At 41.1% G+C, this 10,046-nt stretch overlaps 1 protein-coding gene across 2 annotated transcripts in view; it reads right to left on the bottom strand.

Annotated features, from left to right (window-relative positions):
* Positions 1 to 4,519: 4,519 nt before the first annotated feature.
* duox2 (dual oxidase 2) overlaps positions 4,520 to 10,046 on the bottom strand; it is a 10,792-nt gene continuing 5,265 nt past the window's right edge. The window contains exons 5-8 of one of the 2 annotated variants that reach the window (XM_080437814.1): positions 8,703 to 8,910; positions 6,996 to 7,210; positions 5,695 to 5,924; positions 4,520 to 5,621 (exon numbers count right to left, since the gene is read on the bottom strand). In XM_080437814.1, coding sequence (XP_080293940.1) covers positions 5,719 to 5,924; positions 6,996 to 7,210; positions 8,703 to 8,910 — 629 coding nt within the window. In that variant the 3' untranslated portion in view covers positions 4,520 to 5,621; positions 5,695 to 5,718. The remainder of the gene's footprint in view (positions 5,622 to 5,694; positions 5,925 to 6,995; positions 7,211 to 8,702; positions 8,911 to 10,046) is intronic. The other variant, XM_080437813.1, reaches the window with a different exon arrangement.

The raw sequence follows: 10,046 nt of genomic DNA, 5'->3' as shown, positions 1-10,046 counted from the left end.
AATGTTTTCAATACCTTTTCCTGTCCTGTGTGACTTGTCCTACAGATCAACATGAAGACCATGCCGGCAGTGATGTTTAGACTGCTGACAGGACAAGAGACGCCCGTCTACATCTAGTAGAAACACATCTACATCCTCTGGAGACACGTCTACATCTAGGATGTCTGTCTCTAGAGACACGTCTACATCTTATCTAGGATGTGTGTCTCTGAGACACGTCTACATCTAGGATGTGTGTCTCTGAGACACGTCTACATCTAGGATGTGTCTCTGAGACACGTCTACATCTAGAGGTTAATGTCTCTGAGACACGTCTACATCTAGGATGTGTGTCTCTGAGACACGTCTACATCTAGAGGTTAATGTCTCTAGAGACACGTCTACATCTAGAGGTTAATGTCTCTAGAGACACGTCTACATCTAGGATGTTTGTCTCTGAGACATGTCTACATCTAGGATGTCTGTGTCTAGAGACACGTCTACATCTAGGACGTGTCTCTAGAGACACGTTAATGTCTCCACTGGGACAAGAAGGACACAGTTCCCAGATCCCAACGTTCAAACGTCTGACCTCCCCTCTCGTTGTTTCCTCACGCCTTAGTTAACCCCCCTCTGAGGGAGGAGGCGAGGAGGAGGAGGCGAGGAGGCGAGGAGGCGAGGAGAAGGAGGTGAGGAGAAGGAGGCGAGGAGGGGGAGGTGAGGAGGCGAGGAGGGAGAGGTGAGGATAAGGAGGCGAGGGCAGCAGAGGAATCGATTAGGTTCTCTCTAAGGAAATGTAACGGAATCATTTAGAATCAGTTTGTGTCTTTTTGAAGTGACGGCAAATTAGGAGAATTTATGTTATGAATTACGCCTCTCCTGTCCCCTGTCTCCTGTGTCCTGTCTCCTGTCTCCTGTCTCCTCTCTCCTCACTAAGGAAGCTTTGGAGGACCTAGGAGGCGAGGAAGCAAGGAGGCGAGGAGGCAGACATTTTAGTGTTGGGATTTAGTGACTCAGTCTATCAGTTTATCAGTTTATCAGTTATCAGTTTATCAGTGGTTCTCATTTCAAAGACCCCACAACTCTGAGACAACAAACGGCTTTATACACTCTCAGAGTTACAGACCTGTAAGGGTCCATTTGGTTCCATGTGTACACTCTCAGAGTTACAGACCTGTAAGGGTCCATTTGGAACCACCTGAGGGTCCCTGGACCACACTTTGAGAACCCCTGGCCTCAGAGGATCGTTGCAGAAGGACCATTTATTTTTCTATCATCTTATTCTGGCCTCCATGTATATATATATATGTATATTTATATGTATGTATATATGTATGTATATATGTATGTATATATATATGTATGTATGTATGTATGTATGTATGTATGTATGTATGTATGTATGTATGTATGTATGTATGTATGTATGTATGTATGTATGTATGTATGTATGTATGTATGTATGTATGTATGTATCATCTTATTCTGGCCTCCAGTTGAAAAGCTGAAACAAAAACATACGCTTTTTATTTTATTCTATTTTATTTATTCAGGTTTTATCTCTAAATGTATGCGATCATAACCTGTCCTGTGAATATCAATATGCAGTGTTTCTGCTATATATACAGTATATACAGTATATACAGTATATATATATATATATATATATATATATATATATATATATATATATATATATATATATATATATATATATATATATATATATATATATGTATGTGTGTGTGGGGGGGAGAGTAGTGAAGAATACATAAGGTTGTGATTATTTTCTTATGAAAAAGACAAAAATAATATTTTTTATTTACTCGTTTGTTTTTATAATGTGTTTAATGTAGGTTTAAGATGTAATTTAACTGTAAATACTTTGTTTTAATGTGCGTTTAAGATGTAATTTAACTGTAAATACTTTGTTTTACATGAAGATGGATCATAATTATTCCTACTGTATAATTATGCATGTTCATATTCAGTAACTTACATCCAGCATTACAATGAGACAATACACTGGGTCAGGGGTCTTCAACAGGGGGTCCAGGACCCCTATAGGGTCAGGGGTCTTCAATAGGGGGCCCAGGACCCCTAAGGGGTCCTCAGAGTTACTACAGGGGGTCTCCAAATCTTTGTTTGACAGGAACTTTTTTTCTTTTTTTTGCATTAACCACTTGATCCCCAGCATCCCTATGCTGAGGGGAACATTCAGTGAAAATAGCAGATCTACAAGCTGACAACGCCTTGAGTTGTCAGCTTGTCGATCTGCTATTTTCGGCAAAGAGGCTTGGTGTACAGGGAACAAGACCTGGTTCTGCCAGACCCATAATAAATTCCTAGTACGTAACACACCTACAAACCACTTTATAAGTTGAAATCTGAAGATCAGAGCACTATGTCACGCTAAGCTTGGCCAATCGAAAAGAGGGACCGGGAGGAAAAACGTTGAACCGGGAGGTAAAACGTTGACCGGGAGGAAAAGAGGGACAGACAAAGCCTCATGTAGGCCTGACCCCCTGGGTCTGGCAAAAAAAGAGCAGACCAAGTACAGAAGCCAAAGGTCAAGTTTACTAAGTATTGAGGGTTTAAATGGTTAAAATACACTGAAAATACACTTTAACATGAATCTAACATTCATAGAAACGGTACAAACCAAACCAAACTAATTTACACCCTGATGATCAAATCTATGAAGCTATCTATGAAATCTATGAACAAAGTTTAATCTGCAACACAATGTTATACAATAGTGGGGGTCCCTGCTTCACCTGTCTCTCAGCTAAGGGGTCCCTGCTTCATCTCTCTCTCAGCTAAGGGGGTCCCTGCTTCATCTGTCTCTCAGCTAAGGGGTCCCTGCTTCATCTCTCTCTCAGCTAGGGGTCCCTGCTTCATCTCTCTCTCAGCTAAGGGGTCCCTGCTTCATCTCTCTCTCAGCTAGGGGGTCCCTGCTTCATCTCTCTCTCAGCTAAGGGGTCCCTGCTTCATCTCTCTCTCAGCTAAGGGGTCCTTGCTTCATCTGTCTCTCAGCTAAGGGGTCCCTGCTTCATCTTTCTCTCAGCTAAAGGGTCCCTGCTTCGTTTGTCTGTCAGCTAAGGGGTCCCTGCTTCGTCTCTCTCTCAGCTAAAGGGTCCCTGCTTCATCTGTCTATCAGCTAAGGGGTCCCTGCTTTGTCTCTCTCTCTCAGCTAAGGGGTCCCTGCATGCTTCATCTCTCTCTCAGCTAAGGGGTCCCTGCTACATCTGTCTCTCAGCTAAGGGGTCCCTGCTTCATATCTCCCTCTCAGCTAAGGAGTCCCTGCTTCCTCTCTCTCTCAGCTAAGGGGTCCTGTTTCATCTCTGTCTCTCAGCTAAGGGGTCCCTGCTTCATCGCTCTCTCAGCTAAGGGATCCCTGCTTCATCTCTGTCTCTCAGCTAAGGGGTCCCTGTTTCATCTCTCTCTCAGCTAAGGGGTCCCTGCTTCATCTCTCTCAGCTAAGGGGTTCCTGTTTCATCTCTCTCTCAGCTAAGGGGTCCCTGCTTCATCTCTCTCAGCTAAGGGGTCCCTGTTTCATCTCTCTCTCAGCTAAGGGATCCCTGCTTCATCTCTCTCAGCTAAGGGGTCCCTGTTTCATCTCTCTCTCAGCTAAGGGGTCCCTGCTTCATCGCTCTCTCAGCTAAGGGGTCCCTGCTTCATCTCTCTCAGCTAAGGGGTCCCTGCTTCATCTCTCTCTCAGCTAAGGGGTCCCTGCTTCATCGCTCTCTCAGCTAAGGGGTCCCTGCTTCATCTCTCTCAGCTAAGGGGTCCCTGCTTCATCTCTCTCTCAGCTAAGGGGTCCCTGCTTCATCTGTCTCAGCTAAGGGGTCCCTGCTTCATCGCTCTCTCAGCTAAGGGGTCCTTGCTTCCTCTCTCTCAGCTAAGGGGTCCTTGGCCTGGAAAACGTTGAAGACTACTAAGGTCTACACTATGGGCCCTAACCCTATAGGGCTCTATGTACTAAGGGCCCTACCTAGTATCTATATGCTATAGTATCTATACCTAGGGCTCTAGGTACTAAGGACCCTACCTACCTAGTATCTATATGCTATATAGTATCTATACTGTACCTAGGGCTCTAGGTACTAAGGACCCTACCTGTATCTATATGCTATAGAATCTATACGGATACCTACTTGGTAAAACTGATACTTTACTACGGTGATGCTGGAGGCCAAAGACACTGCTGCAAACGTTACCTTATATGGTATAAGAATGACCTTATATGGTATAAGAATGAGCTTATATGGTATAAGAATGAGCTTATATGGTATAAGAATGACCTTATATGGAATAAAAATGACCTTATATGATATAAGAATGTATCCAAAATGTACATGAATAAAATGAATGTATTATCCAATACTTACGAATACACTGTCACTGCTGAATGCAACATCTTGCTTTTTTGTTTTTTGTTTTATTGAAATATAAAGTGACCAAAAAATCAAGCATTTTTCTATTTTCTCAAGTTGTCACATTTATTGAGCTGTCAGAATGATTCCACACAATCCTGAGTTCCTACCAGGGTGAATTTGAATAAAATAGCTAAAATAGCCGATCTACCGTACAAGCTATTACAACGTGTCACACGGTGAGGTTGTAGATCAGCTGTTTTTGCTATTTATCGTACAAATACGTATATAGGGCTTATTCATAGGGCTTATATAGAGCACTGCAGTGTGACATTACTGCCACTAGAGGTCGCTATCGCCCCTCTGGGTCACTGAGTTGTTGTTTTCACATTGAAAATACCATAAGGTTTCATCTTAGATCACATGTTCCAACAATAAACACATGAGCCTGGAGACTTGACTCATATACAGATATATATAACTAATTAATTATTATAGATATGAAGCATCAACTGACGGTCCAAATTTATCCAAAGAGTAAGAATTAAAAAAAGAAAATCTCCAAACACAGACGTTATCAAATGTAAACCATTGGTTCTCAAAGTGGGGTTCGGGGACCCCCAGGGGTCCTTGGGGGGGTTCCAGGGGGTTCCCAGCAAAATGTGTTAATATAGCATCAGGCTTTGTTTGTTTTATCCTCTGGTTCCTTTAACCAGGCATGCAATGCTCATTTGGTATGTTCTTGCACTCTATTTCAATGACGTGACGCGCACGTCGCTTAACACCTACACTGCAAGTCACACAATGGACAATTGATATGCATCTAGGCTTATTCCTATGTTAATTCGCTAGGTGTGAGTCGGGAGCCTTTGAAAACTTTGTTGAGGTGCGAATTTAAAGTAGTTTTAAATCTATGCGTGTGCTCCTGGTCAAATAGGTTCCGGCACGGCGTGCAAGGCCGTCCAGTGAGCATTGCACCCCTGCCTTTAACCATCACATTCATTCATAATAAACTATTCATACTCCACTAACGAGAACGGACCTAATAATTCATGTTAAACAACGCATGAATCAGGAACATTTAAAACAGACATAAAGGTATTCTATTATGTACATTTCTTTTTACAAAAACAATGATTATATACAGTAAGTACATAACAGGCTCAGAACATCACATTCCCTCTGTAACACATTCGGCAAAAAAAAACTATTTTCAAGTATCATCTGTAAAAGTTGAGGGACGGCGTGACAGCTTCATATATTCTCCTGGAACAGAAAAACAAAACAAATACAATAAATAACAAATAACAGAGATGAGGGTCAGAGGTCATGAACTTACAGGAATGTGTACGGAGGTCAGAGGTCATGAACTTACAGGAATGTGTACAGAGGTCAACGTTGAGGCGTTCACTCCGTCCAGGAAAAGAGAGTTCAGGTAACCTTCGCCGTAGAGACACTCATCCTCGTCTTCACAGCTGTCCACCGCCACGCTGAAGGCTTCTCTGATCTTCTCTGGTACGACGAGGTCAAACATGACCACCACGCCCCCAATCAGCCCACACAGAACACCTGGAATAGATCACATGACCAGGTCAAAGGTCAAACATGACCACCACGCCCCCAATGAGCCCACACAGAACACCTGGAATAGATCACATGGCCAGGTCAAAGGTCAAACATGACCACCACGCCCCCAATGAGCCCACACAGAACACTTGGAATAGATCACATGGCCAGGTCAAAGGTCAAACATGACCACCATGCATTACATTTACATTACAGTCATTTAGCAGACGCTTTTATCCAAAGCGACTTACAATAAGTGTATTCAACATAGGTAGGGAACGAAAACTACATGCCCCCAATGAGCCTACACAGAACACCTGGAATAGATCACATGGCCAGGTCAAAGGTCAAACATGACCACCACACCCCCAATGAGCTTACACAGAACACTTGGAATAGATCACATGGCCAGGTCAAAGGTTAAACATGACCACCATGATGAGCGCACACAGAACGGCTGGAGAATAAATCTTTCTTTCTTTCTTTCTTTTTCCTTTATTTATTGAGTCTTGCTCAGGGACAAATTTCATTTCATTGACACATTTGCTGGCCTGGCCTGGAATCGTACCTCATATATATATATATATATATATATATATATATATATATATATATATATATATATATATATATATATATATATATATATATACTGTAGTGTATACACTGTATATTACATACCTGTAGCCAGGGCCAGCCAGAAGGAGTGGCTGTACTGTATATTTACTGTACTGTATACTGTATATATAATGTACTATACAGTATACTGTAGTGTATGTATATTACATACCTGTAGCCAGGGCCAGCCAGAAGGAGTGGCTGTAATGTATATATACTGTACTGTATGTATGTGTACTGTACTGTGTACTGTATATTACATACCTGTGGCCAGGGCCAACCAGAAGGAGTGGCTGTAATGTATATATAATGTACTGTATATGTACTGTACTGTATGTATGTGTACTGTATATTACATACCTGTGGCCAGGGCCAGCCAGAAGGAGTGGCTGTACTGTATATATAATGTACTGTATATTTACTGTACTGTATGTATGTGTACTGTATATTACATACCTGTGGCAAGGGCCAGCCAGAAGGAGTGGCTGTACTGCGTTTCAAAGGAAGCCACTCCTATGGAGAAGATGCATTTGGGAAGGTTCATGATGGTGGAGAAGGAGGCGATGGAGAAGAAGATGAAGGCGGAGGTGGCCAGCATCATGTAGCCAGCATACAGGATGACCGGCATACTGAACAGGATGTTAGCCAGCAGCCAGCAGCAGAACGCTGTCCTGTTAATAATAATAATAATAATATATTAATAATAATGTAATATAATAATAATATTAATAATAATATATTAATAATAATAATAATAATACACTTTATGTGTCACCTTTCATGACATGAAATGCAGCTCAAAGTGCTTTACAGAAAAAAGAAAAGAGAATGACAGCAGAGCAAAAATAAAGAAATAAGCAAAAGCATAAAACAACATTAAAATAATGGAATGGAATGGAATGGAATGGAATTCTGTCTCTGAAACCAACACCATCTTTTGAAAAACATATACACATATAAATAATTCAAAATGTTTTTTAAAAAAGCTTGTAGATTGGCTATTTGTGAATGCTTTATTTACTTTAGTTTTTATGACAGTATTGCAGTTTGTAGATTTTTTAAAGTGGTTAAATACAAATACAAAAATCAGTTATGTGTGTATTATCTACAGTATACAAATGAACTGTATATAGCATGAATCATTATAAATGCTTGTTCATTGAGTTATAAGTGAAATGTTCTTTTCATAATTGAAGTAATTTAAATGCTTTATCTATCAAAGGATATTTGTGTTTATGTGTATGCATTGGTTTGCTTATAAGTTAAAACGTTCTCAAATAGAAAATGAATTCAAATAGATTTAGAGCTTTTTTTTAATGAAATATCGGCGCCCAGGGAGCAATTAGGGGTTAAGAGTCTTGCTCAGGGACACACATCGACACATTGCTGGCCTGCCGGCCTGGGTTAGGGTTAGGGTCAGGGATAGAGTTAGTTACCAGAGGGTTAGGGTTATGGTTAGTTACCAGAGGGTTAGGGTTAGTTACCAGAGGGTTAGAGTTAGGGTTAGGGTCAGGGATAGAGTTAGTTACCAGAGGGTTAGGGTTAAGGTTAGGGTCAGGGATAGAGTTAGTTACCAGAGGGTTAGGGTTAAGGTTAGGATCAGGGTTAGAGTTAGTTACCAGAGGGTTAGGGTTAGTTACCAGAGGGTTAGAGTTAGTTACCAGAGGGTTAGGGTTAGGGTCAGGGATAGAGTTAGTTACCAGAGGGTTAGGGTTAGGGTTAGGGTTAGTTACCAGAGGGTTAGGGTTAGTTACCAGAGGGTTAGAGTTAGGGTTAGGGTCAGGGATAGAGTTAGTTACCAGAGGGTTAGGGTTAAGGTTAGGGTCAGGGATAGAGTTAGTTACCAGAGGGTTAGGGTTAAGGTTAGGATCAGGGTTAGAGTCAGTTACCAGAGGGTTAGGGTTAGTTACCAGAGGGTTAGAGTTAGTTACCAGAGGGTTAGGGTTAGGGTTAGTTACCAGAGGGTTAGGGTTAGTTACCAGAGCGTTGGGTACTTGGGTCAGGGTTAAGGTTAGGGTTAAAGGACAGGTTGGGGCAGTTAGTTACCAGAGGGTTAGGATTAGGGTTAGGGTTAGTTACCAGAGGGTTAGGGTTAGTTACCAGAGGGTTAGGGTTAGTTACCAGAGGGTTAGGGTTAGTTACCAGAGGGTTAGGGTTAGTTACCAGAGGGTTGCGGAGGCATAGCGTCCAGAGTATCGGTACTGGAAGATCAGCCCACAGGGGTTGTTGGGGGTGAACTTCTCAGCAATGTAGAGGATGGGGTTTGGTAGTCCTCTCTCCAGACCCTCCTCCAAGTCCTTCTCAATAGAATCCTCCCAACTAAACATCTCATTGTAGTCAATGGTCTCGTTCAGCTGCACCACAGGGGTCCCTGAAGAGCAGAATGAATCATAATCTGTTTGCATTGGAGGAATTAATCATGTATAATGTAAGAAAACACAGATATTACATGTTTTAAATAGCTGAACGGTGTGTGTGAGAGAGAGAGAGAGAGAGAGAGAGAGAGAGAGAGAGAGAGAGAGAGAGAGAGAGAGAGAGAGAGAGAGAGAGAGAGAGAGAGAGAGAGAGAGCATTACTGCAGGTCAGTGTTTAAAGGGATTTGACCATTTAGGATCATTTGTGATGCAGTCTGTCTTAGTTATCAGACTTTTATGGATATGTGGATATTAAATAGGAAACATACAGTAGGTGCACACATCAGTCAAGGTATATATATAAGACATATACTGTGTGTATATATATATATATATATATATATATATATATATATATATATATATATATATATATATATATATATATATATATATATATATATATATATATAACATATGGTGCACCATATGACCAGTGGAGAGTCGCCATCTCTACACAGGCTGTTACACTGACTCCATACTGTCACTAAATCAAATGTCACCCAAGTGGAAAAAGCGGCTCTCCAAAACAAACAATGCAAAACTGGCTCAGATACAATTTCTCATTAAATGAGAAATAATGAGAAAGTGTACCCACCAGACCTCCCAGCATAATGATCATCTCCACCTACCACCACTTTCTGCCTCAAAAATACTTGATTGGATTATTGAGGGTTAGATTTGTAAAACTATAGCACACAGTGCAAACAGGCTGCCAGCTGTACCTGGTTGGGGGATTACAACCGGTGTGTTGTGCTGGGTCTGGGTGTAAGTACAAACATGTATTTAAAAAAATAAATGTCTTTGCATGCGGCGGTGACTCCATGCTTGATCAAATAATAATAATAATAATAATAATAATAATAATTGCTGCACACGCCACCAAATCTCACTCCAAGGTTTTCTGAAGAATTGACAGCCCTGAATTTACACACACTGTACATATGAATGGGCCGCAATGGAAATAAGCCGCCGGCCTTTTTGGTGTTTTATCCTTTTGATATTGGTTTGACAATGTATGTAATGTTACGTATGTTTATTATAAATTTAAAAAAAATGCATAATGTGCCTGTTGTTTTTGGACGTTATTTGA

The sequence above is a fragment of the Gymnoscopelus braueri genome (assembly GCF_963280865.1).
Source record: "Gymnoscopelus braueri genome assembly, chromosome: 9".
Taxonomy (NCBI): domain Eukaryota; kingdom Metazoa; phylum Chordata; class Actinopteri; order Myctophiformes; family Myctophidae; genus Gymnoscopelus; species Gymnoscopelus braueri.
This window is presented reverse-complemented; position numbering and strand designations above follow the sequence as displayed.